We start from the raw sequence: 27826 nt of genomic DNA, 5'->3' as shown, positions 1-27826 counted from the left end.
AACAAAACAAAAACTGTGATGAGCTATGTCTGGTTCAATCTGGGGCAATAGAAGGGTGTAAGAACTTCCAAACTATATACTCCTAACAAAATATACATGTTCCAGATTATATATTTCGAAAGCCCTACTTTAAAAAAAAAAAGCGGGAAAAGTAGCGGGATATTTCGGATTACGTAATCCAGAAAGCTTGAATATATAAGGTTCACCAGAACCTAGCTGCAGTTCACCACCTTTCTCTCCAAACACTCCCTGCACCTCTAGAAACCGCCTATTTTGGGTGAAAATGTGATTTGGAGCAGCAATCTGGTCATCAATATGTGTTAACATCATCATTTTCGACTGAATTCAAAGGTAATGTGTATATAAACCTTCCCTCATTCGATTTCTAGGCGCTTTCCTTTTGATCATGTCAACAAATCTGTACTGGAGCTATTCAGATTACGAAATCCGAAAACTAACAATGTAGTTTAGAATATGTAATCCGAAAAGCAATAGTACAGAAACTATGTGCATTTTCGAACCCTGCTCGCGCACTGTTTCAGTAATGGATGTTCCTGTTGATGCCTCTATTGAATTGCCACCTGATATTGAACCTCATACTGTGTTGCCGGTTGTTTAACTTGAAGTTGTTGATGATCACGGAAATGCCAAAGTCGAGATAGTTCCTTTGGTGATGCAAAAGTAGATGATGCTCCTCCTCCTATTCCTCGTGTTGTTTGTATTGATCATGGAGAACATTTAACCACCAAGAAAAAGTTTACTACTCGGAATGATTTGTTGGAGTGGGTTCGAGGGAAAGCAAAGAAATGTGGATTTACATCCGTCATTGCTAAATCCGATAAAGGTGGCAATGGAAGAAGTGCATTCGTTACCGTGATATGTGAAAGAGGAGGTTCATACAAGGAGTACAAGAGGAAGACTCAGCGCAAAATTGTTGGTTCAGTAAAATGTGAGTGTTCGTTTCGGCTGAGAGGTTATTTGTTGATTGTTGGTGATTGGAGCCTCAAAGTTAGTGACGGTAAAAATAACCATGGCATGGAAAATGTGTTGAAAACTCAAAAAACTGTCGGACGTCTAAACCCAAATGAATGTGTGCATCTTTATGAGATGGTTGAGTCAAATGTTCCTCGAAGGAAAATTCTTACCAAATTAAGGAAAAGGAACAAAAACACTTCAACTACAATCAAGCATGTTTATAATGCTTGTCACAGGTTTAGGAAATCCATTAGGGGTTCGAGAAATAACATGCAACATCTCTTGAATTCATTGGTTGAGAATAAGTATGTGTATCATTGTAGGAATTATCATGATTCTGATGATGTCAGTGATATATTTTGGGTGCATCCAGATGGTATCAAGTTGTTTAACATGTTCTCTACGGTGCTTGTGTTAGATTCCACATATAAGACCAACAAGTATTGTCTTCCGTTGCTTGAGTTTGTCGGTAACACTTCTACCCAGCTGAAGTTCTCCACTGGATTTGCTTATATGATGTCTGAGAAGGAAGATAACGTTATTTGGCCTATTGAGAGGTGTCGTGAATTGTTGCATTCCAAATATCTTTACCCCAGAGTAGTTGTCACAGATCGGGACAATGCTTTGATGAATGTTGTGGATACCGTTTCCCTGAGGCTACTACTATGTTGTGTAAGTATCATATTGTAAGAAATGTAAGAGAAAAATGTAAGACGGATTTCAAAGTGAAGGATCTCAAAGGCAAGAATAGCAAATATATAAAGCCAAATTCAATGGTGAAGACGATCATGCGTGCATGGGAGGATATTGTGGATTCTGATATGGAAGAAACATATGTTGATAATTGCAGCCGGTTCAAAGTTGTTTGCGAAAAATGGCTCAAGTTTGTGGAATATGTAGAAAGTACTATTTTGGGTCTAATCAAGGAGAAGATTGTGAACTTTTGGGTGAATAAAGTCATGCATATGGGGAATACTACAACAAACATAACTTTTGAATGAACTTTTGGATGATATAAAAAAATGAATTATGATTGTGGTTTCCATAAAACAAAAAGTAAAACTTAAACTAAACTATATCATAGGGTCAAATAAGTTTTTAGTATCTATAAGCATATCGAAATTTGTTTTTAGTCCCTCTACAATTTCAAACAATGGCCATTTAAATATTTTATATCATCATTTTTTTCTCTCTGTTTTTAAGTTAACGCATGTGTAACATTCGTATTTCTCAATTAGTTTTTAGAGACTTATATAGAATATTTTAAAATTAAGTCCCCAAAATTTCAGAATTTTTTAACAAAAGATAAATTAAATATGATTTTTTATAGGGATTCATATTTAATCATTTTTTGTTAAAATTTTTAAAATTCTGAAAAGGATATTTTTGTAATGGCGGTTATCTAATATGGACCCTCTTATTTTTAGTAAATTTCAATAAAATATTATTTTCATTTTTTATTGTTATAAAACTTATTTTTTTCCTAAAAAAAGTAAAGGTCTACCTTTTTTTTGACTATTCTTTAGAGATCCATATTAGATTAACCCTTTTATAATGTATTAAACATGATTGTAAAAATTAATTCAAAATTTTAAAGGGTATATATGAGTTGACTTAAAAACACAGGCCAAAAATGTTTATAGAAAATATTTGAAGTACCACTTTTTGAAGAATTTTTTAGACAAATTAAAAACAAAATTCAATATATTTATAGATACAAAAAATTATTTAAATATATATTATTTAATATTATATCATATTATCATCACACATAGATAAAAGCGAAAGTAAAGTGATAAAACTGCATGCTTATTGTATTGTATCATTTCCACCCCGATCGATGGAAAAAATTTCTCCTCATTCGCTCTCAATGAAGAATGAATCTTCGTCTGTAGCTCCTATTGGTGCTTCTGCTCAATCAAGAACGATTGCCCAAACGATGACCTACATGGAACGCCTTGTTATTGAACTTAGCAATCCTGATCTCAGAGAAAACGCTCTTCGTGTCCTCTCCAAGGTCCTTATAAATCTATTATTACTTTTTTGTCTATTTTTAATGTCTTTCATTATACTCGCAATTAATCTGAATCTTGGAATAGTTGTGTCTAGCACTAAATTTAATGTGCTCATGTCGAGTTGAATTTACTGTTGTCAGTCATTCTAAATAGTTGGTAAGAAATTATGTGATCCATGTTGTGACGTCGGCAAATCAGGAACTTGATGTTTTAATTGGGTAATCATGTTCAACAATCGAGATCATTGACTACAATGATGTTGACAACATCAAACCAATTTATGATAAAATTATGATTATTATCTGACACGTGGATCATGAAATTTTATTCACTAGAATATCAATATTTAAGAAAACCCTATTTGTGTCCGGTGGCGGAGCCCTTCATGGGCTGGGGTGGGCCACTGCCCACCCGGAAAAATTAAAAAATCAACGATTATAATTTTGCGAGATTTTATGCAATTTTGTGTCGGTTTTATGTTTTGGTTGATCCAAATTCCTGCAAAGTGGTGTAGTGGTCCACCCGAAAATTTAAATAATTCAATTATAGGTCTATTTTGCGAGTTTTTATACGATTTTATGCCGGTTTTAGGTTTCGGTTGATCCAAATTCCCGCATATTGGTGTAGTGGCCCACCCGAAAAATTTAAATAATTCAATTATATGTTTAATTTGCGAGACTTTAAACAATTTTTCAATAGTTAATTTTAGTGGTCCACCCTGACATTTTTTTCTGGCTCCGCAACTGTTGTGTCCTCTTGAAAGTTTCTACCAATCTATCTGTAATTTTTTTCATTCTTATATTTTTAATGTCTTTCACTAAATCCATAGGCAATCTTACTCTTAAACGAGTTGTCTAGCCTTAAACTAAATGTGCTCCTCCTCACCATATACTTGAACTGATACACGTCATTGTGAGACCATACCTTTTATAATTTACTTGATTATACTTGGTTGTAATTCTAACATTTATATCTTGTGTTTTTTCCTTAGATATTTTTATAAAAAGAAAAATATTTCTATACAATGTAAAGCTTTGTTCCAGTTTTAATGTATGTTAGTCATTGTTAATTATATGTGAGTAATATCTTGTTATGTGTTATAGACTTAAAAGAGTTAAGATGTATTTTAGAAGGTTTGATATCATATCATTTTGTGTTTCATGAGCAATGTTTATATCATACTCCATGACTCTGAGAGGTATACAAATGGGGTAAGAAAGAGAGATTATTAGAAATAGAAGAGGATGAAAATGAGAGTTTGATACTTAAGATGATGGAAAGTAAAGAGAGAAACAATAGTGGTAAAAGGTGGTGCAATTATTTTATTTTTTTTATCAGGTAGCCTAATGGCTGAAGCTCACACATTTTTAATGTGGAGAAGTGGGATGTCCAAGGTTCGAACCCCGGCCCATGTATATATTATGTATTTGTCCCTACCAACTGAGTTAATCTCACGAGGACAAAGATGGTGCGATGATGTTGACGACATTAAAATCTACTTATATTAAATGGCTATTACTATCTCAAATGTGTATCACATAGATTTATTATGTTTTGGCATTTTTTATTACAATTTAGTTGATGATGTTTCTCGAACTTTTACAATTGAGATAATTTTGTATTTTCCTTCATTTATATTTCAGAGGAATGAATTATCTCAAGAACTTGCACATTTATTATGGAATTCTTTTGGCACTATTGCAATACTTTTACAGGTATGATATATATGAATGTAATTATATATTATATGAGCAATATTATTCTCTAACTGTTTTTAAATTAACTTATTAATACTATTTGTTCTTTGATAGTTTTAATTTTTAAACATTCATATGTTTTAAAAAGTGTTTATTGGTTGCCCTGCACACACTAAGTAGTTTTTTTTTTTCCTTCAGGAAATAACTTCAATATATTGTACTCTTTTACCACCGACTCTTACTCTAGCACAATCAACTCGAGTGTGTAACGTTCTTGCACTACTTCAGGTGAGATGAGTTTATTCTAACAAGTTTTGAATCATGTGTTTAGTATATGAACACTTTTATTATTATACCCCCAAATATACCTTAAAAACAATCATGTTAATTACAAACGAGTTCATCCGCAGATGATAAAGTCTTTTTTCTTGCTTTTCTTCATATATGAAAAATATGAAATTATTAATTCCTCTTACACTTTTCTATCATGTTTTTACTATAGTATTTGGCATCTCACTCTGAAACAAGGATGTTGTTCCTAAATGGTAACGTCAAGTCTTTTACTCATCATAATTACTCTTAATTTATATTTACATTATTTAAACTTACATTTTCTTGTTTGCAGCTAGCATGCCTTTGTATTTGTATCCCTTCCTTAAAACAAAAGAAAAGTCACCACAGTTTGAGTATTTAAGGTTTGCAAGTCTTGGAGTCATTGGTGCTTTAGTGAAGGTATTACATGAAAATAAAGTCATTTTAATTACAAAAAATATCGTCACAAAAAACTTACAATGTTTGATTGTGCCTTGAATGTTTCATTTACATAAAATTTGTACCAATAAATTATTGATCATATTCAAACAAAAAACACTAATCACTAATTATTTTTAAAACTATAGAAAGTAGCTAGTTATGAGCCAAATAATTGGTTGACTTGCAGTTTTATCATGCTCTTGGTGTGCTTTCAATTATATATATATTTTTTTTTTTTTTGACAGATTTCAATTATATCTATTTAAGTTTCAAATTCATTCTTATAAAAGTTTCATATATTTAGTATCTGAGAGTTACAAATATAACTTGTTAGGATGAATTCATATACGTCATTAATTAATTAATTTTTTTCTTCTATTCAAACTTTTACATGATTTTAGATTATTTTTTTTCGAGTTTGGCGGCATAGGATGGAGGTTTCTCGAGGTGCCAACCTAGCTGGGATGTCGATGATACCTCTTGATGTCTGTCCTCTCTTCTTGCTTATAAAAAAAAAATATCACTTGTAATAATTTCCTTTTGTTGATACTTGATATTCACAGGTTAACACCAAAGAAGTCTTGGGTTACCTTATTTTAAGTGAGATAATTCCACTCTGCTTGAGCAACATGGAGATCGGCAATGAAATATCAAAAACTGTTAGTTTCTCTATTTTTATTTTTTAAAGAGTATTTTGGTAAATGAAATTTTATTTTTTGCTATTCCATTCTTTAATTTTATGTGTTCCATTTTTGTTGGGTATGTGATTAACACCATTTCATATGTAAGTTATCTTGTTCTAAATTTAAGTATATATATTTTCTTGTTTATCTCTGTAGACTGCAACCTTTATATTCCAGAAAATTTTGTTCGATGATGATGGTTTGGCCTACGTTTGTGCTACAGCAGAGCGGTTTTTTGCAGTACGTCGAGTTTTGGACATGATGTCCGAAAGTCTTGACAAGCAACCTACATGTCGTCTTTTGAAGTATATTATTCCTTGCTATGCTCGTTTGTCTAATGATCGCTGGTTGGTTGAACAATTCCATCATCTTAAATGCTCTTGAATATGCATTTTCCCTTAACAATGTGTGCAACTAGTATGAATGCGTGTGTAATTTTCTAATTTCTAATCAAACTTCTTTCATATTAAAGCAGGGCTGGCATTGCATTAGCAAACTCTCTTCCTAGTGTGTTTAGAGACACCATTTTTCTTAATCGCGTTCGTGTAAGTATTTCCTTTCACATAACTATATACAAATTTGATTCATAACTTGTTTCATATAGATAGGATATGATTTAATGTTACAAGACCTGTTTTTATCCACAACAACAATATCTTTTGAAAGAGTTGATTGTCATATTTGATATTATTTTCAGGAGGACCCAACAACTTGGGAGTGGGTAAAACACTTGCAGGAGAATGTTAGAAAGAACCAGGAACCTTTAGTAGCAGGTGGAGGAGAAAACAATGATATTGTGGAGTCGTCAACATCGGGACAATGATATGTCGTATTGTATTTACTGGGCTTGCTACACTAGTACTTTATGGTGGCATTTAATTTGGGAAAGGGGAGTTGTTTCCCATCATGGGAAAGTTGATCTTAACTTTTGGATTAAATGAAGAACATGGTATTATTATGGACTCTTAACACTAGATATTTTTCAGACTCTCTCCTACCACTCTTCTCTCTCCTCCATCCCCACTTTCCTCTCTCCACCACCGTCTCAAACTTTGCATTCCAGATCTAAATTTTTGCAATACAATTTCAGTCCAGCCCATGATTTAACCATTCCTCAATTTTAATGTTGAATAAATAGTCAATGTTAAAATAGGCTGTATTTTCATCTCTCCCACCAAAGGACTTATTTATATATGATTTCAACATTGGCCGTTAAACTTTTATCCAATTATTCCTTAATTAGTCTACATGGTCAATGTCAAGTTGGATTGTGATAAAATAAGTAGGTTGTATTTTCATCTCTCCCACCAAATATCAATGAATGTACGGTTGCAGCACAAATCAATTTCTGGATAGTGGATTCAAAGTTACCTCCAGCTTTATAGATCTTCGTTTCAAAGATGCTTATAAAATTGTTGTCGCTATTAGTGATATCCAGAGGTGGTGGAGGTTACGTTACCATTTGTGGTGGCGGAGGTGACCACCGGAGTTGTTCAGTTTGCTGGTTGTGGTGAAAAGATGGAAATGGTAAAGGATGAAGACAAATGGAAAAATATAGTGTGGATAGACTATAATAAAATTAATGTTCCTCTTAAATCTAATGGCTGAAAATAACTTTCCCATGGTGGGAAACAACTCCCCTTTCCCAAATTAAATGCCACCGTACTTTATGGACCACTTATCTTTCTACTTGAAAACTTGAGACAAGCCAATAATTGCCTATATCATCATATATTAAGCTATAATGATTACTTTTAATTTAAATATATTGATTGGTTGTGCTAATAAATGTGTATGAATGATCAATTATGTAGTTCTTTTCATCGTTTTAATGAATGTTCAGAGTGCTTACATCCACTCTGAATGAGCAAAATGATAGATATATAAAGGACATGACTTATATATTGAATATCTTAAGGTTTTAGACGGCAATGTGGTGTTTCCGTCTCTTCTGGTCGCCGCTCTCCCGGATCTCCAACAAAAATAAATGGTAGTTTTTTACAATTTGATATAATTTATGTGTCATCTCTTAGCAAACGTTATTGGATATACTTTCCACTGGAATTAATCTTTTTCTTACGAAGGTAATTGTTGAATCTTCAGTCGCATCATGTGCTCTCTATAGGACACATGTGGAATCAACTTTCCACTTGTTTTTCTTTCTGAAAATGGTTCCGTTGAAGAAAAAAATCATACATCATGTACCTATTATGAGTGGAAATTGGCCTTGATTTTATATTGGAGCTAATAGAGTAGGGCGATGGGGGGTGAGTCTAGGTCAGACTATCCCTGGAAACAAGGACCTAGTTTTTGTCAACCCCACCCGGGAGTGTTCACTTTTCTTATTTTGAAAGTTTCCAAATGTTCTTTTCAGTTAGATTGCTTATCGGGCGGATGCTAGGGTGGATGATTGAAGTAGGTCATCTACGGTGGGCGAGTAATGTGAACCGTCGGATAAGTGATGTTACGATACACTATCAGTAGAATATACATCTCTCTCTCCATCATCATCTGTCTATGTTTCTGCTCCCTTTCTCCCAATTTATTTTAGTTACCAACTTTGGAATTTGAATCTTCCCTTTCTAAGATCTTATGTTACTATCATTATAGAAATATAAAAAGTTTTGATTTTTCATCCCCCCAAATTGTCCATTAAAAAATATATTGGAATTCCTACCATGAATCCTTGTTGTAGAATCCCAACTAAAACCTATTGACTTCTGTGTTTTCTTCAATTAAGTTCAGTGATTCAACAATGATGAGTATCTTGTCCGGATCAAGTTATTCTAGATCAATCATAGTCATGGATAATATGATCAAGTATTTATCTGTGATGGGAAGAGAGGGAATGTAAAGAGGATTTGGTTATGGTGTAGAAGGAAGAAAGGAACGGGTAAAGCATGGAAAGATGACAGAGATGGTGGAAAGAGAGAGAAAAGAAATGTATAATCTACTGATGGTGCATCATAACATCACTCATCCAACAGTTCACATCACTCATCCACCGTGGATGACCTACTTCACTCATCCACCCTAGCATCCGCCTGCTTATCGGAGGTGGTGCTTTCGGGAGGCCAAAGGTCATTTTTTGGCGACTCTTGTATCGTATCTCTTCTTTGTTTTATATATATAATAATTTTCTATTAAAAAAATACTTACACATTATCTTCACAGTTTGGTATGCAATTTATGCATGGCTACGGATGGTGTTGGTTATATTGAATAATCTTTCTTTTATTTTCTCAATACTTATTGAAACAGGTGGATGATGTTGAATCAAGGATATCGTTCATATTATATCTTGTGTTGTGGGCAATTTGAAAACTCTGAAATTACTGCATCTTCCTCTATAAGGCTCCAGATAATGTGGAGATGGTGAAATATATTAAGATGTAAATTTGTAAGTGATTTTGGACCAATCCAAGTCTCATCAAATGTCAATGCATCTATTGTGAATGAAGTGTGTATCATGGTGTGCATTTCGAAAGGAAACAAATTAAATGCTTATACGTTACAAATTATTTTTGAACATATATTTTTTTGAAAATAAATTAATCTATTTTAGATGGTGGCATGACAGGGTTATGGCTTCTGTGGTGGAGTTCCATCCGTGTTATGAAAAACTTGCCCGTGTGTGAACATTGTCATATTGCCATCAAGCACATATCCAAGATTGTTGGAAGGTTGATAATATTATGGGATTCTCACCGTTTTCACCACAATATTAAAGCATTTTTCATATTTTAATAAAGTAATTAATTTTTTTTTTTTGTATTGATATAAAGTGCTAATTTTAAAGGTTTCACTACTGTCTGTATGCACAAATTCTAGATAGCAAATGTGTAAAAGGGATCTTATTGCACAGAACCTATGAAGCACTAATATTTGCATTGTCTTCACCTATTGTATTGTATGAAACAAATATTCTTATTTGTTAACTACCTACAACAATACTACTAGGACCCTTTCATTTGAACAAGCAGCTCTTTAACTCCTCCGGCTCTGGCTCACTGTATTCTTTCTGCTTGTAGTTATATATATTGCTTTGCTAGACACAGGAGCCGAATAATTCTATCCAATGAATGAAGAATACAATGTAACACCAACTTCAAAACATTATACTTGCATGATTGATCTTCTTGGCAGAGCTGGCCGCTTGGATGAAGCGTAGGGCTTAAGGAGAAACATGCCTTTGAGCCATGCGCTGCTTCATAGGGAGCTCTGCTTGGTGCAAGCCGGGTATATGGAAATACTGAACTGGGCGAGGAGGCTGCTGAGATGGTTTTTAAGATGGGACCTCAGAACTCAGGAATGTATGTCCTCTTTTAAATCCATATGCAGCTTCAGGCAGATGGGTCTATGCTGATGAGATGATGAGATCAATGATGAGGGATGTTGGTGTAGAAATTTGGTGCCCAGGTGATTTTGGTGCAAAGATGAGAAATGTTGTTTTCTGTAATGTTATGATTAGAAGCTATTGAATTTACTTATATGTACTTGTAGTGAGTACAATATTAGAATCTAGGGTTTTGACTATTTTTGTGATGCCTTGAGAATGATCCTAAGAGGGGTATTTATAGCCCTTTGTGGGATTGTTTCAGCGTAACTTAATCCCCAAGCAAGTTGGGCCTTAAGTTACCAAGCTCTAGATGCTTCTAGGAGCTGGTTAAGGCGGTGCCTCTGGAAGAGCGTGCTTAGACCTCAAGAGCCCTTCTGGAGGGCGCCTAAGTCTTTCTAGAGGGCTTGCATGTCCTTAGGAATATATTGACGGTCCACAACTGTACTTGCAGTGAGTACAATATTAGAAACTGTTTATGTGATGCCTTTATAATGATCCCAAGATGGGTATTTATAGCTCTTTATGGGCTTGTTTCAGCGTGACTTAATCCCCAAGCAAGTTGGGTCTTAAGTCATTTTACCAAGCTCTTGATGGAATTCTGCTCTTCACCCAGCAAGATTTGCTCCTGCCCAGCATATTTTTCATTTTTACACATAGAGTGCAATTGAGACATTTTATCAAACACATAGAGTGCAATTTTCAAACAACTAAGAATCTAACAATTTCTAAACCCTAAACTACCACATTTCACTCTAAACAACATTTAAAGTACAATTCCTAAGTTAAATCATCACTAACAATCCTAAAAACTAACATGCAAGACAAATTTCAAAAAACCTAAAAATGTAAAATTTCTTCAAAAAAATCCAAAATTTCAACAAAAAAAATGGAATGGAGTAGAATAATCATCACTTACTTGATATTGTGGTCGAAATTAGCTTTGAATGGCGCAAGAATCGTGAAATTCGAATTTGGGGGTGAAAAGTTCGTGTTTGCTAAAACTTGAAAATGGTGGTTCTGTGTTGTTGTGTTTCAGTTATATGATTTAAGTTACGCTGCGTCAATTAACTGCCGCAACGTTACTTAAGTCACGTATCATGAACAACTTGCGTTAGTTAACTAACGCAACGTTAGTTAACTAACGTAGGGGTAAATTTGGAAAAATTGATTGGTGGGAGCAAATCTTGCTGGGTGAAGAGCAGAATTCCTCTTGATGCTTCTAGGAGCTGGTTAAGACGGCACCTCTAGAAGGGCGCGCCTAGGCCTCATGATCCCATCTGGAGGACGCCTAAGCCTATCTAGAGGGCTTTCAGACCCTTAGGAATATATTGACGGTCCATTATAAAAAGGGTGATTTCCCACTTTCGTTAGAGGTTGATTCATAATTCGTGACTTTTTTTTAAGTGTCTAAACATAGTCCCTGATAATTCAGGAATAGGTGATATCACTAGAAGCTTTCTTTTTATGATTACTCATATTTTTCGCGAAGGTAATCATTGTATTGATAGAACCGCAACTCTTGGTTTTCATATTGATGGGGTGCAATGGTGGAACTCCATTTCGTGTAATACCAAAGATGTATTTATTATGAATAGGCTTGATCTTCGTGAGTATAGATTTTATTAGTCATGAGATTTATTGTTTTTGTAGCTTTGCACTCCACATTTTTTCCCTTCACCATGGTTTTACTCCATTGGTTTTTTCTGATAAGATTTTTAATAAGATAATTGTCATTTAATCTCTTGAGTGCTATCTTGGATTTTGGTCAAGTCTCCTCAAGTATTTGCTTCATCATTTTCTTTTATTTTGGTCAAGTCTCCTAAAGTATTTGCTTCATCATTTTCTTTTATTTTAATAAATTATTTAAGGTGCTACAAATGATATTTGGTAGTTTTAGGGTGTCAACATGGTTGAGGTGTCAAAGTTATGATGTGAAGCTTTTGTACTCTAACTTTTTCTTTAAAAATTTGAAATTGGGGTAACAAATCAAAAAAATGGGCGCCAAAATCATTGTTTTTGGATTTTTTTTTATTTTTTTTTAAATGCAATGATAATTGCAAGAATGTGTCAACTGGGGACCGAACCCAAATTTAGACATTAGGGACTAAATCTTGTTTCAGGTAAAATATGGATGCCAAAGGTACATAACTTAAATACAACGTACCTTGTTGAATCTTTAAATGTAAGATCCTTTTGAAAAACTTCATCGTCACTCTTTGTAAGACTTTCTATGAATTTTCAACTTCATTAATTATTTATTTAACGAGCGCGCCGAAAAACTCTTTAAGAATTTCAAATTAAGATATCTTTAAAAAAACTCAAATATTTCAATTTCCAATACATTTTTTTAATAATTTTTATATTTCTTCTAATTTCTTCCACTATATTCAAATTTCATCCTAATTTCAACATGTTCACAAGCTTCATTTGTATTTAATCGATTTCTATGATTTCCTAAAGTCAAACCCATTCCATCAACGGGCTAGATAACTAATGAGCGAGCTATGGGGCCGTATTGACAAAACATCCTAATAGAATTTAGAAAAACTCTAACAAGTATTCCCTCCATTTCAAAAAACTTGTCGTTTTTGGAGAAAATTTGTGTTTCACATTACTTGTCACTTTTTAGTTTTAATGCAACACTAATTATCAGTATCTTATGAACATTGTTTAAGGATCTAAAAGAAACAATTTTTGCATAGAAAATGATGTAATTATGACTTTGATATACATTTGATTTGTATTTTCAAAACAAAATTTCTTTTTATGCATCCTTAAACAATATCCTTAGAACACTTTTTGTTAGCATGACCCTAGAATTTATCATCTAACCAACGCCACATTATGAAGATCAAACGCTAATCCGCAATCATGCTGAATTTCATCAGATAACCCTAAAGGTTGTCCTATAATAGGACATGTGCACAAGAGAAAAGTACACACATTTCTAATCACAAAACCTTTAACCCTCATTCACAAACTAACTTATCATCGAAGTGTTTACATGTAAACCCTTCAAGAATCGTCGTCGTATTCTGCCACATCACTTCTAGAGCTGACCTAGGTCCACTTTAGATCCCTACAAAATTGTTTTAGCATATTAATTTGTAAAACGGACAAACATGATGATGTAGAGGAGGTAAAAAAAACAGATTGGCGATTACTACAAGAGAGAAAATATTGGAAATAAATTGTCATACAACCATCCCCAACTGTTTTATCTTCCCAACCAACCTTGTTCAAAAATCTTTAAACCAAAATTGGCATCACCTACCTCTGACACAAAACCAAGTAATTGACTATTTGTGCACAAGTGGGGTAGTAACAACAATTATTCTAACACATATATCAATTCCAAACCATGCATAAGCAAACTAATCATCCGATTTGCCATATCATATTATGAATTGAAGTATGACGAAGTCAATTGGGAGACATATATAGGGTAGAAAAAACAAGGTTTAATTGTACTTTTGATTTTCTATCTTTTCAAAAGTTGTGATTTTGGTTCTCTAACTAATTAAAATATAAAACAACCCATTATGTATCGGATCGTTGGCAATTTTGGCCCCCAAGGCTACTTTTGACTTAGTCTTCGCTGACGTGGCACCCACAATGGACGACACGTGGCACCTCACTTAAGGGATGTGGATGTCATGTCAGCGAAGACTAAGTCAAAAGTGGCCTTGGAGGCCAAAACTGCCAAAGATCCAATACATAGGGTGTTGTTTTGTATTTTAATTAGTTAGGGGGCCAAAATCGCAACTTTTGAAAAAATAGGAGGCCAAAAGTGCAATTAAGCCAAAAAAACAAATCATAGTTAAAAATTGAGTTTCCCCATTTTGTGTATTCCGAGCGATAAGAGTTTGTCGGTGTTAGTTTGATGGATTTTCTTTGTGCAAAGAGTGTATTCACCATTGAGATAAAACTGCGGAACGTCTTAAAGAGACTTAGGCTGTGTTTGGTAACACAAAAAAGCTAGCTTATAGCTTGTTGGATTAGCTTATAAGCTCGTTAGAAGAAAACGTGACGTGTTTGGTAACAAGCTTTTTTCATGAGCTTATAGCGTTTTTTGAAAAGCTATTTCAAGTAGCTTTTTAGCTTATAGCTGGTAGCTTTTTATATTTTCTTCCAACTTTAACCCTATTAATTTAATTAATTATTTTTTTAATTAAACAAGTACCCATGTTCATCTTTATAACCGCCCCATTTTTTCCCTTAAATAAAATGCCGTTTTTTTTAAGGAGCACTTATATATATATATATATATATATATATATATATATATATATATATATATATATATATATATATATAATATTTTTTTATGGAAATGCTTTATATTTTGTTATAACTAACCTGTCGTACACCACACAAAAAATAACTAGCCTATTTTTTTTTTAAAGGAAAAAATAACTAGTTTATTGTACGTTGTAAAATTTTATATATTCTACCTCACATTTTGTTTCCACATTTCTCTTATTTTTGGGACTCATTAAGCAGAGATCAAAATTGTTAGTGAATTTTTTTTAGGATTAAAGGTCGAAGAATTTTTTTATGGAGACTAAGACCAAAAGTTTGAATATTTATAGGGACCAAAAACATATTTAACTATAATTAAAAATATTAAAAAATAAATACATTACAAAAAAAATGTGTGCGTCTATATGTATATTAAAAAAAAACATGTCCTTTTATGTCATTTTATATTTATCAGCCACTTCAACAGCTAATTTTACCAAACACATTATTTTTAATAAGCAAGTTTTTCAGCTATAAGCTATCAGCTATCAGCTACCAGCTATCAGCTAACTTATCAGCTATCAGCTAGCTTATAGCTTCTTTTTACCAAACAGAGCCTTAATTTGTAACTCAACCTAATTTTTCGACTAACAATACCATTTTTATGTGCATCGAAGATTGAATTTTTTCAGCAATTATTTGAGTGTTCGACAGGTGGAGTAGCAATTTTAAGTGTTCAAGAAATGTTCCAACACGTTGTAAACATGTCATATATTGTGGTCCCTAATTTTCAATGTTAGGACACCCATCATATAGCATTGCATGTCAAGGCTCTAACTGCTACAAATACTAGTAGTATATTAAACCTCAATTACTACACGGACGAACCCAATTGAGAGGCATTGTAGGCCATGGTACTTCAAACAATAAAAAAATAAATGAAATTGATCTATATAGATTATGCTCAGGCCAGTTTTTAAGAGTTGCAAACAGCTCTACCGAACTTAACGTCTAAAATTTTGGGGTCTAAATATTTTTTTTATATAAAATGCATATAAAAAATTAATATATATTAATAACGCGAGATACATTTCAGATAGTAACGCGTGGTCTAGTGGTAGAAGGCCGTGTTTGTTAATCCCATGGTCCTAGGTGTTGAGGATACCATTTTTGCAGTTTTAAATTATTTATTTTCCAGCTTAAATTGTTTTATAAGCATGAGAGATTTTGATTTTGGGCATAAGTTATTATGGATTTGAGGTGGTCTTTCTACCTCCAACCTATTGGATTATATATTTAGGCATGTAAGGTCAATGCAAAATTTAGGCATAATTTATTATCAAACACAAAATTTAGGCATAATTTATTATCAAACACACATAATTTAGGTATGTAAGTTCAATGCAAAATTTAGGCATAATTTATTATGGATTTCAGGTGGTCTTGGCATAATCCAATCCCTAATATTACTTAATTAACCAACAAAATCAATGTCCCCGTGAGCTTAACTCAGTTGATAAGGACAATGCAAAATACATGTACGGTCCGGGATTTGAATCCAAGACACCACCCAAAAAAAAAAGTCAAACACACATTTCCAATCACAAAACCTCTAACCCTTATTCACAAACTAATTTGATCATCAAAGTGTTGTAAGTAAACCCTCCAAGAGTCCTTGTCATCTTCTACCACATCACTTCACTTCAACAACTGACCTTGTTGGAACAAAATGTGTTTAACATTACCTTTTGAAAGTTTTGATGATAACAATGTATTAAAAATTGTCAATTGGATATGCTAATATTTGTTCAAGTGTACAGGACCATAGACAAAAATTTGATATTATTATTAGGTTATGGAAGAACAAAAGAGAGCTAAGGAATCAACAAAAAGGAAGCTTAAAGCATCTGAAGAGAAGTGCTCCTGAAGTCAAAGTGCTCCTGAAGTGATGACGTCATCAGAAACAAGTTCATCAGAAGCATCTCGGTTAGAAGCAAGATCACCAGAAGATGAAGTTCATCAGAAGATGCAAGACTTAAAGCTTCAAAAGGCTGTTCAATGGATTCAATCTCGTCCAAGCATTGCAAAAGACCAGAGGAGTGAAGTAGCGGTTATTTTGAAAGGATTTGAAAGCATTGGATGCTTGTTCTTTGAAGAGCGTTGACATAGTACAATTGTACGAAGTGTACAACCACTATCTCCACTACTCAGTTTGTGTCTCTGCTACAAGACAAGGATAACAGCTCTGCCTTCAACAATGTTCTTACATACTGGGAATGGATTTGAAATTGATCCTTCATAGGACAATAATCATATCAGGCAAAAGATCATTGGTGATTAATCAAAGCTTCAAACGACTCTATTTTGATGTGCTGGAAATTCACAACGTCTCTCGCACACCTCTATATAAAGGAGTGAAGACTTAGAGGATGGCAAGACTCTACAACAATTTGAAAGCGCCAAAACTCTGCTGAAATTGTTCTGCATCAAAAGTTCACTTAGAATTTCTTATCAAAGTTCATATCTTAGAAATTCTAGAGTCTTAAAGAGTCTGTATCTGATTTGTATTGTAAACACCACTGATTGTATATCAAGTGTTCAACCTCAAATAATTTTTTGTGTAATTTTGTTTGAATTTAGAAGTCTCTTGCAGCTGTGCTTGAGCATTAGAAGTCTCTTGATTGTGTTCAGGAGCATAGAAAATCTCTTGCAGTTGTGCTTGAGTAATTTAAAGTCTCTCGCTAAGTTTAGAAGTGAGCAGTTGTAATCAGATATTACATTTTAGTGAACTCTCCTTGGAAGTGCAAGGGGGACAGGACTACTTCTGGTTTGTGGAAGGAACCTGTATACTTGTTTTGTGTCTCTCTCTCTCTCTCTCTCTCTCTCTCTCTCTCTGTTTTATCCGCTGCATTTAGTCTTGAACATTACTTCAGAAGCAGAACTCTATTTGCTTCTGACCAGTGTTTTTCAACTTAGGAGAAAACGAAGAAAAAGCCAACACATTCAACCCCCCCCCCTTGTGTTTTTCTCACCTTCTGACCTAAGTCCAATAGCACCAATGACACCAAAGACTAATGACACCCAAGCTATGAAGTACGGATACAGACACAGACACCGAACACGACATAGGCACTGACACGCTGACACAACTAATAATTTCAAAAAATCACATAATTCAATATAATTATATATGTTGGTGTCGTTTCGGTATCTGACACTAGAGGATGACTAATCTAAAGAATATATGTGTTTCATAGCATCCGATCCAATAACCAAATTGTTTCAACATATTAATTCTTAAAACGGTCAAACATGATGATGTGAGAGGAGGTCAAAAACAGATTGCTCGTTACTACAAGTGAAAAGATATTGGAAATAAACTAAGTCATCCTATCATCCCCAGCCGTTTTTGAAATCAAATTTTTCTTGATTTGAAAGTTAGACTTAGACCATTTACAATGGACCTATTGAAAGCAACTTTAAAAATGAGGGGAAAGATGATGTGGATGAAAGAGGTGATGATGCAATTAAACATGTTGAATTATGTCCCGGTCAGGCCACATGGCGCGTTTTCGTTGGGCAAAGCCGGCAAGTGAGATGCATGCGCCGACAGAGAGAGTGGGGCGACCAAGTTTTTTCTATCTTAATCTTATTATTAGCTTTCTATTAGCTTTTCTTTTGAACTTTTAGTCTTTTTTTTAGTGAAATGGATCCCAATAATAATCATTTCAACACCCAGAATTCTTCTGAATACCTATTTAGCTACCAAAATCCAAACAATTATCAACATCCAAATCAATTTCCCAACCAACATCCTCAAAACATGCCTAATTTTTGGTTTTGCATCAGATTTCAACCATTCATCCTCTGTTCTAAACTTTAATCTATATTATAGATCTATGATGGGATATCCATCTCAAACACCCCAATTTAATGGTTATATGTCAATGGTGAATGAAAATTTTCAGAGTGTTGGTGAATTTTCTGAATTTTCAACACAAATAAATCGTGATGGAATGACAAGAGCTAATGAAGCCACTCCAATTCCAGAGGATTCAACTCCTAAGAGCAAGAAAACCCAGCAACCAGCATGGAACACTGAACAAAATTTGGTGCTAATTAGTGGGTGGATTAAATATGGAACATGCAGTGTTGTCGGGAGAAACCAGACAGATAAAGCATATTGGGGTAAAATTGCTGAGTATTGTAATGAGCATTACTCATTCGATTCTGCGCTCGATGTAATTGCATGCCAAAACCGTTTTAATTATATGAGCAAAATACCGAATAAATGGATTGGCGCTTATGAAGGTGCTAAACGTTTGCAAGGAAGTGCTTGGTCAGATACTAATGTTTTGGCAAAAGCGCAAGAATTATATGCATGTGGGAAGAATGTTCAATTTACTTTAATGGAAGAATGACACGCTCTCCGTGATCAACCACGTTATGGTAGTCAAGTAGGAGGAAATGTTGGCTCAGTGGATCTAAGAGATCTCACGACAGTGGTGCATGTGGCTCAAACTCTGTAGGATCTAGTGCTCGTCCAATGGGTAGGGAGGCAACTAAAAAAAGATAAAAAGAAAAACAAGGACGCTGCCTTGGAGGAGGTTGAAAAGGAGTGGATTGAATTCAAACAATTCAAGAAGCAAGAGCTTGAACAATTGAAAGAGTTAACCTTGGTGCAACATGAGAAAAACAAATTGATGAAGGAAAAGTGAAGCTAAGAAAATGAAGTTGCATCTAAAGTTAAGTTCCGAAGAGCATCTCGATGACCGGAAGAAAGAGTTGTTGGAAAAGTTGGAGCGTGAGCTGTTTGAAAATTAATTTCAATCAAATATAATAATTGTCAGTGTTGTCTAGTCCCCACAGTTTGCTTTAATAATTGTCAGTGGTGTCAAGTCTGTAGTGTGTGCTTTAATAATTATCCGTGACTTATTTCACATATACTATTTGAAGGTCTTCCTCCATTCGTTGGAATGTGTGCCCATTATTTCACATAATATTTGCTTTAATAATTATCTCTATTGTTTGCTATAATACAATACAATAACTTATTTCGAATCCGTCAGTGTACAGAACACAATGTACTTATATATAGAGACTCATATATACTTCCAATATCACAAATCTCATTCATATATACTTCAAATATCACAAAACTCATTCAATCTACTTCTTCCAATATCAAAAAAATCTTGTCTAAAAATCTTTTAACTATAATTGTCATCAACTGCCTCTAACACAAAATCAAGTAATTGACTATTTGTGCACAAGTGGGGTAGTAACCAGTAACAACTAACAACACTTATGCTAGTATATATATCAATTCCAAACGATGCATAAGCAGCTACTCATCAAATTTGGCATATCAAATCATGCAAACCCATATTATAAATTCAATACAAACTATCAAACTTCCAAAATGTGAACACAAAACATTGCAATTAAGAACACCCACATTGTACTCGTTAATTTAGCTGGATTAATCGTCCACCTTTAATGGGTCTGAAACCGATGTGAAAGCAAAAAAAATAAAAAAATATCCTAAACATCTCATATGTTGTGGTCCATAATTGCTACTAACAGTACATCAAACCTCAAATTACCACACAGCTATGAATTTATTATTATTAATATAACAATCATAACAATATTATTACTAAAAAAATCATAATCTAGAATTGGACACTTTGCTGATGAAATCCTTGACTTGCATAATCAACTGACCAGATTCAGGCAAATCAGGAAAAATATAAAAAGCATGAATCATATTTGGATATTGAATTAACTCAGCTTTTTTCCCACATTTCTTCAACCAATCATAATACCTCTTTTGCCAATCATTTAAAGGATCAAATCCACCAATAAAAACAAGCGTATCCGGATAATCCAAACCCGACAAATCCTCCGCGTTCGGCCCACATACATTAACCGCGCCATGATCCCGGTCTGATCCCTCCGGTAAAAACGCTTTCCACATCCAATCCGTCCTCGCCATCGACACTAAGGGTGATCCCTCGAGCCTAATCTCCGCCTCCGTCCTCTCCTCCCCTCCAAAAAACGGCTGGATGGATACCAACCCAATAACCCGGATTTCCCGGAGCCCCGCTTTACAAACCCGAACCGCAACATGATGTGCTAAATTTGCACCGGCACTGTCTCCGGCGAGGAAACATTTTGACACGTCAGCATTTTCCGGTAAAACCGTTTTATTCTCGTCCAAATATTTCAAAACAGCTTCTCCGTCTTCGTATTGCGATGGATACCGATGCTCCGGTGTGTGACGGTAGTTGACGGAGACGACAACAGCATTGATTTTCCGGCAGAATCTCCGGCAAACAGCATCGTAAGCAAATGAATCAGGGGTGAGATAGGTGAATCCACCTCCATGGAAGAAAACGATCACCGGAAGGGTGGCAGTTTTGGTGTCGGTGTTATCTTCTCCGGCGGAGTTGACGGCGGCGGTGGGTGTGAAGAGACGGAACCAAACGTTATCTTCTGCGTTAACGATAACGTCTTTGGTGGAAACGCCGTTAACAGGGATGGCGTTAGGGGAAGATTTGCGATCTAAGAAATTAAGAAAACGGCGGTTAACGGTGCCGTTAGAGCGACGTGATGCGTCTGATAAAGCGCTTATAAATGAAATTGAAATGCGAGATTTCCAAGAGAGAAAGGGTTTGGGTTTGTTTGGTGATGACATTGTTGTTTTGAGGTTGTAAAGAAAGTGATATAACTAAAGAGAATAAATAATCGATTATTCAAGATAAGTGATTTTTTGTTGTTATAAGTTTTTTGAGCCGTATAAATAATGAAGGAGGTGCCGACTAGATGAGTTTTGGTTGAGGAAGGAAAGGAAAGTGGGGTCTATGAAGAATTTGTTGGTCATTTATGGATTGTGATTGAATTGTTTCTTTTTTTTTTTCTAGGAAAATGATTAAATTGTTTCTAACTAATGATTTTGACTCTTGCGTCAGATTTGTACTAGTATTAGTCAAGATTCAATTATGAGTACATCTAAATTTGTTGGCCTTAATACAGTAATTTTATTTTTTTTTCTTTCCAATTTATGATTCTTCGATTAAATTTCTTTTTAAAATATTGAATTATTGTCTACAACTTTGTTTTAACACTCTCATCAACTATCAACGATTTATTGGCTGCGATTGCATCCTCCTATATTCTCATTTTTTTTTTTCATATTTTCTTTATGTGTTATTTAAATATCGTTTACTTTCGTCTTTTTTTGAAAAAAAACCTTAATGTTCTCAACTTTTTGTATATTTAATATTTCTTATAATTTTAGATATCTATTAATTTTTAATACTATATCTTATAATTTATTAAATATCTTGTATAAATTATGCATTTTAAATTATTTTTTTCTTCACTTAATTATATTTTCAACTCAATCCGTGGTTAAGAAAATCAGTAATCCCCATAAAAAAAAGTCACTTGAATTAGTCTGACGATGTTAACTTAAGACTTTGAAGTATGCTTATTTTCAAGATGTTCGATTTACTTCAATGTCAATTCATGCGGACTAGTTTAACTTCTTAAAAAAAAAAAATCCATAATTTTTTAATCATTATGAACTCAAATAATTTAATAAACTTATAAGCAATACTAAAGTCCCCACGTGTAACATAACTTCATCCATTCTTCCTAATATCTTTTAAGAACCACACAAGTTAGATTATGGTTATCTATCATACTACAAACAAACAAACAACAAGTTAGATTATGGTTATCTATCATACTACAAACAAACCATTGTATGTAATAAGCATAATAAAGACCGAAGCAGAGATCCATCCGTTCATTATTATAAGTAAAAGTTCAATTTTTAGATTTATTCAATAAATGATGTATATAGTTTATATATAAACCACATACATCATTTAATAAATGAGTAAATAGTCAATTTCCCCCCTAAAATTGTAAGTTTCATCAATTACCCCCCTGAAATTAACAAAACATCAATTACTCCCCTGAAATTTCACAACGTTAGTCAATTTACCCCCTCCGTCAAATTTTTCTGTTAGTGAACATGACGTTTTGCAAATACCCCCTGAAGTTTTGCACTTATGTGCAAAATGCCCTCCAAACTTAAAAATTTTTTTTTCTTAAAAACAAACAATTAATAGTTAAATATCAAAACTAACTATTAATTTTGGAATTTGGTAAAACTACATGCATATATACATCAAAATAGGCTCCAAAATGGGGAAAAATATGTATTTTTTAAAGTGACAGTAATGGGATGATTTGTGGATTAATATTGGGGTTGTGTAGTTTAAATGGTTTGAGCAAATTCTTGAAGGAGTTGGAGGAGTTAAAAGACTAAGTTGGTGAAGGAGAAAATATAAATTTAAATCTGATTATTAATTTGTTTATAAACCTCTAAAAATAATAATTTGTCTATTAGAAATAACCATTATTGTCACTTTAAAAATACACATTTTCCCCTATTTTGATGTATATATGTCTGTAGTTTTTCCAAAATCCAAAATTAATAGTTAGCTTTAATATTTAACTATTAATTGTTTGTTTTTACGAAAAAATAATATAAATTTTTAAGTTTGGGGGGCATTTTGCAAATAAGTGCAAAACTTCAGGGGGGGGGGGGGGTATTTGCAAAACGTCATGTTCGCTAACAGAAAAATTTGATGAATGGGGTAAATTGACTAACGTTGTGAAATTTCAGGGGGATAATTGAAGTTTTGTTAATTTCAGGGGGGTAATTTACAATTTCAGGGGGGAAATTGACTATTTACTCTTTAATGAATTAACCTAAAAAATCAACTTTTGCTTATAATAGTGACCGGAATGAGTAAAAGAGAAATATATTAGCAACACACACTTTTCAATATACTCTCTTTAATTGGTTAAAATTCACATGGGTCTCCAAACCATGTATGTCCTAAATTTGGTGGATCACATATGAATTTTAACCAATCAAAGAGAGTGTGTTGAAAAATGTATTTTAGAATATGTGTTGCTAGCATTTCTTAAGCATAAAAACATTTTTGAGAAATATTGCTGACAATAAATTCCAACTCAATCTCCAATTACTAGAACTATTATACCCTTTTCCATGGATATCTTAATCATCAAGACCATGTCGAGAAAGAACATCAAAAACTAATTTTTTAAGAGTGATGATAGTCACAAAGTTGTTTTTGTATACATCCGTTTTTATCCATGAACCTCAAAATAGTAGTTATTTTCTCCCTTAGAGACTCATCATGTTATTCATCAACAATTATAACCTCCTAGAACATTATAGGTTTGAGGAGAGAAAAATAGAAGGAAAATCCAATTGCGATTTTCTAAAAAATTCTAGGTGTGGTCAATAGCAAAGCATTTTTTTTGTTTTTGTTTAGGGAAAGCATGTAGGTGTATATTGAAATTTACTAGTGACAAGGGAGCACAAACCAATTATCAACCCACATAACCATATTGTTATTTGCACCCTTCTGTAAATCAATTTCTCACAGATGCATCAAAATAAATAATTAAAATAATAATAAGACACTTGTTAGCATTTCCCTTAAAATAAATAAAAAGGATAGAATAGAAATCTAATTAACTAATTAAAAGCACATAGCTATCACTCAGATCAGGACGATTAATCGCTTGATTGTTTAGGACTCACGACTTGTTGAGCAGCCCTCTTTCCCTTCGACACACTTGCAAATTAAGTTGATGAATACGAGCTCAAAGTTTCAAGAATGATGGATAATATTCTTGATCATTAGAGAACGAAGATCAAGTCTCAAATTCTTCATAGTCGCACTATAATTTTGCTTTATATTTCTTTTAAAGAAATCAAACTAGCCATCAAATTGGTACCAGAAAGAATCGAACTGAGAGTTTGAGAAAAGCACACTCCAAAGTCTCAAACCAACTCATATTCTTTATATTTTCTATCTGATCTTACTAAGATTAAATTGCATTTTGATAAAAACATTGTGCATGCTGATGATATAAGCTTGACAATTTTCACAACCTTCCAATGCATTATATTTCATTCTAATTTCAACATTTTCACAAGGTTTAATTGTATTATATTTCAACCTAATCAATTTTGATAGCATTCCATTTTGTCATAATCTTTACAAATATTCTAGAGCACTATACTACCAATGCGGAAAACGATCAAACATTATGATGTGAGATGAGAAGGCCATAAGCAACACTTATTCTGACATGTAATCAATTCCAAACCATAAGCAAACTAATCAACAGATCTATCATATCAAATTATGAAAACTCATATTCTAAATTCAAGTATAAACTTTCAAAATGTGAAACATTGTCATAATAATAATGAAGATCATTCACATTGTATTTAAATTAATGCCCTTAAGGCATTGGTTAGCATTCTCCTAAATTAACATTAAATGTTATTTGCTTCTTAAAAAAAAAATATTGAATGTTATTTAAACATCTAAAAAACTTAACAATACATTTAACATCGTATAAAAATGCACCACTTATAACTATTGATCTTAAATAACCTTTCTCTTTATTAAGCAACATCATAAACATACTACGTACCATATGGTGGTCCTTAATTTGAAATCTAGTTAAGTTAATATTAAAAACTATGACACTAGTTTTTATTTTACATTTATTCCAAATGAAATTTAAACAACCACTCGAGGTTATAAAATAAACACATATCACTAAACTACAACATATCATGACCCAAGTGGGAATTTATTATTACTAATTGATGTTTTTTTTTGGAGAGAATTAATTGATGTTATTATAATAACAATAATCATCATCATATAAAATTGGAGACTCTATTGTTGATAAAATCTTTGATTTGCAAAATCAATTGAGAAGCCTCGGGAACATTAGGAAACGCATAAAAACCATGCATCATGTTTGGATATTCAATCAACTGAGCTTTTTTTCCAGATATTTTCAACCATTCATAATACCTCTTTTGCCAATCATATAACCCGTCCAACCCACCCACAAAAACAAGCGTATCTGGATAATCTAATCGGGATAAATCCTCCGCATTCGGCCCACTAACATTAGCTGCGTTGTGATCTCGGTTCGAACCCTCTGGCAAAAACACCTTCCACATCCAATCTGTCCTCGCCATCGAAATCATCAACGATCCTTCAAGGCGAATCTCTGCTTCTGTTCGCTCCTCGCCACCAAAAAACGGTTGCATTGAAATCAACCCGGCTACCCGGATTCTCTGGAGCCCTGCTTTGCAAGCCCGAACCGCAACATGATGTGCCAAATTTGCACCCGCGCTGTCTCCAGCTAGGAAACATTTTGACACATCAACATTTTCCGGTAAAACGGATTTGTTTTCGTCAAGGAATTTCAATGCGGTTTCTCCATCTTCGTATTGTGTCGGGTAACGATACTCCGGTGTGCGGCGGTAGTTGACGGAGACAACGACGACATTCAATTCCCGTGAGAATCTCCGACAAATGGTATCATAGGATAATGAAGCGGGAGACATAAACGTGAATCCTCCACCGTGGAAGAAAATTACCACGGGAAGGGATGTGGTTTCGGTGTTACTACCTCCTCCGGCGCTGGCATTGATGCCGGTGGGAGTGAAGAGACGGAACCAAATTTTACTTTCGGCATCAACAGTTATGTCTTTTGTGGAAACACCGTTAATGGGAGTTGCTTTAGCCGATGTTTTGTTATCTAAAAAGTTGAGAAGACGGCGGTTAACACTACCATTAGATCGACATGCAGCGTCCGTTAAAGTCATAATCAATGAAATCGAAAGGCGAGTCTTCAAAGGAAAAGGGAGTTTGGGTTTTTTTGGTGCTGACATTGTCAAATTGAGGTTTGTGCGATGTTCTATGAACAAATTGGATTATCTCCTTCACTTTTTTTCGTTCTTATTTTCTCTCTTTTGATGAAAAGGTGAAGAAGGTTAGAATGATAATAATCAATCATAGAAGATTGAGTGTAATTTTCATCGTTTATTAGTTGGTTGTTTTTAACCATTTACGGGAATAGAAGAAATTATGCGTTCGAGAATTTGAGGATAGAAATGAACGACGTCAAGCTGAATTTCTTGGTCTTTGTTGTGGAAAAAAATAATAGACTTATTTTTGATAAAATTGGAAAAATAAAATAAAGTGTTTTGATTGTTTTTGACTAATAATATTTTTTTGTCTATTTATTTAAAAATGTTTCTTTTTTTGTCTATTATGGCTAATGATTTGACTACTGGCTAGAAAATAATTATGGACATTTATGTTTATTTAAGTGAATAACAAAACTAAAAGAATTTCTACTCGAAAAACAAAAATAACCAAAAGGATTTAAGAAAATTCATTTTGTAAACAAAAGAAAAATTTACTTCATTTTTTTAAAATTTGAAATCACTCTTTGCTTCATTTATCTCATTATAGTGTTTATTATATGTCTCGATATATTCGTTCCTTTAATATACCAAGACATTACAAGTTCTGATCACTATTATAAGAAAAAATTTAATTTTTATATTCATTGAATAACTTATGTATTTGATCTAGACTAGATATATTATTTATCTAATGAATCTAAAATAATTTTCTTCTTACGATAGTGATAAGTTGTATTTATAAACGTTATTTTCACTTCTTCACCAAAAAAAAAAAAATGTTATTTTCACTTTAATTAAAGGTGTTTTAGTAAATGTGATTCATTTTATTATTGAAATCAACACAACTAATTATTCTTTTTTAAAGGAACAACTAATTATTCACTTAATTCCTAAAAGAAAAAAAACTTATATTCTCTTACTAAGTGAAAATCAAATGGAGTGTTATAGTAATTGTTAATTAAAAATTTACTTCTAAGATCCCCGGATCATTTAAAATTTCATCTGTATTGAGAATTCTCTTATTTGGATCATTTAGAATAGGAGCATGCATTCTCATTAATCTAGTCTTGCTAATATACTATAACTTGATGTTTTGTTGGAGTCTGATTCATGTCTTTATTTTATGCCTCTAGTAGAAACAAGACAAGAATTGTAGAATTACTCAAATAATAGTACATGTCAATGCATACTCTACAATCTTAAAATAATTTTTGGCATATAAGCAGCTCTACAAAACTTAACAAAACACCAAACAACAATGT

The 27826-nt window shown here is 33.3% G+C and overlaps 4 protein-coding genes across 4 annotated transcripts; 2 read left to right on the top strand and 2 right to left on the bottom strand.

Annotated features, from left to right (window-relative positions):
* The first annotated feature begins 2815 nt into the window (after window positions 1-2815).
* LOC11420285 (CCR4-NOT transcription complex subunit 9) lies at window positions 2816-6946 on the top strand. The gene is made up of 9 exons (XM_003619675.2): window positions 2816-2992; window positions 4634-4705; window positions 4886-4975; window positions 5190-5232; window positions 5313-5419; window positions 6004-6099; window positions 6280-6470; window positions 6599-6668; window positions 6821-6946. The coding sequence occupies exons 1-9, from the start codon at window positions 2816-2818 to the stop codon at window positions 6944-6946; spliced, it is 972 nt and encodes a 323-aa protein (XP_003619723.2).
* Window positions 6947-18720: 11774 nt separating this feature from the next.
* Window positions 18721-19125, top strand: LOC11409078 (glutathione S-transferase T3). Its single transcript, XM_024786515.1, has one exon. The coding sequence runs from the start codon at window positions 18721-18723 to the stop codon at window positions 19123-19125; it is 405 nt and encodes a 134-aa protein (XP_024642283.1).
* Window positions 19126-20063: 938 nt separating this feature from the next.
* On the bottom strand, window positions 20064-21567 carry LOC11422930 (probable carboxylesterase 18). Its single transcript, XM_003619670.4, has one exon. It carries the CDS (start codon window positions 21402-21404, stop codon window positions 20373-20375), a length of 1032 nt encoding a protein of 343 aa, XP_003619718.1. The 5' UTR covers window positions 21405-21567; the 3' UTR covers window positions 20064-20372.
* Window positions 21568-25496: 3929 nt separating this feature from the next.
* Window positions 25497-26525, bottom strand: LOC11415177 (probable carboxylesterase 18). The gene has a single exon (XM_003619669.1). It carries the CDS (start codon window positions 26523-26525, stop codon window positions 25497-25499), a length of 1029 nt encoding a protein of 342 aa, XP_003619717.1.
* Between the last annotated feature and the right edge of the window lie 1301 nt (window positions 26526-27826).

Source organism: Medicago truncatula, chromosome 6, assembly GCF_003473485.1.
Source record: "Medicago truncatula cultivar Jemalong A17 chromosome 6, MtrunA17r5.0-ANR, whole genome shotgun sequence".
Taxonomy (NCBI): Eukaryota; Viridiplantae; Streptophyta; class Magnoliopsida; order Fabales; family Fabaceae; genus Medicago; species Medicago truncatula.
The sequence above is the reverse complement of the archived record's forward strand: the minus strand, read 5'-3'. Positions and strand labels throughout refer to the sequence as shown.

Excerpts from the sequence above, each read along its gene's own strand:
- LOC11420285 (XM_003619675.2), top strand. The coding sequence starts at position 2,816 with ATGGAAAAAATTTCTCCTCATTCGCTCTCAATGAAGAATGAATCTTCG. Across the intron at positions 5,233-5,312 it reads AAGGATGTTGTTCCTAAATG|CTAGCATGCCTTTGTATTTG; the intron begins GTAACGTCAAGT and ends TCTTGTTTGCAG. Across the intron at positions 6,669-6,820 it reads TTTTTCTTAATCGCGTTCGT|GAGGACCCAACAACTTGGGA; the intron begins GTAAGTATTTCC and ends TATTATTTTCAG.
- LOC11415177 (XM_003619669.1), bottom strand. The coding sequence starts at position 26,525 with ATGTCAGCACCAAAAAAACCCAAACTCCCTTTTCCTTTGAAGACTCGC.
- LOC11409078 (XM_024786515.1), top strand. The coding sequence starts at position 18,721 with ATGACAAGAGCTAATGAAGCCACTCCAATTCCAGAGGATTCAACTCCT.
- LOC11422930 (XM_003619670.4), bottom strand. The coding sequence starts at position 21,404 with ATGTCATCACCAAACAAACCCAAACCCTTTCTCTCTTGGAAATCTCGC.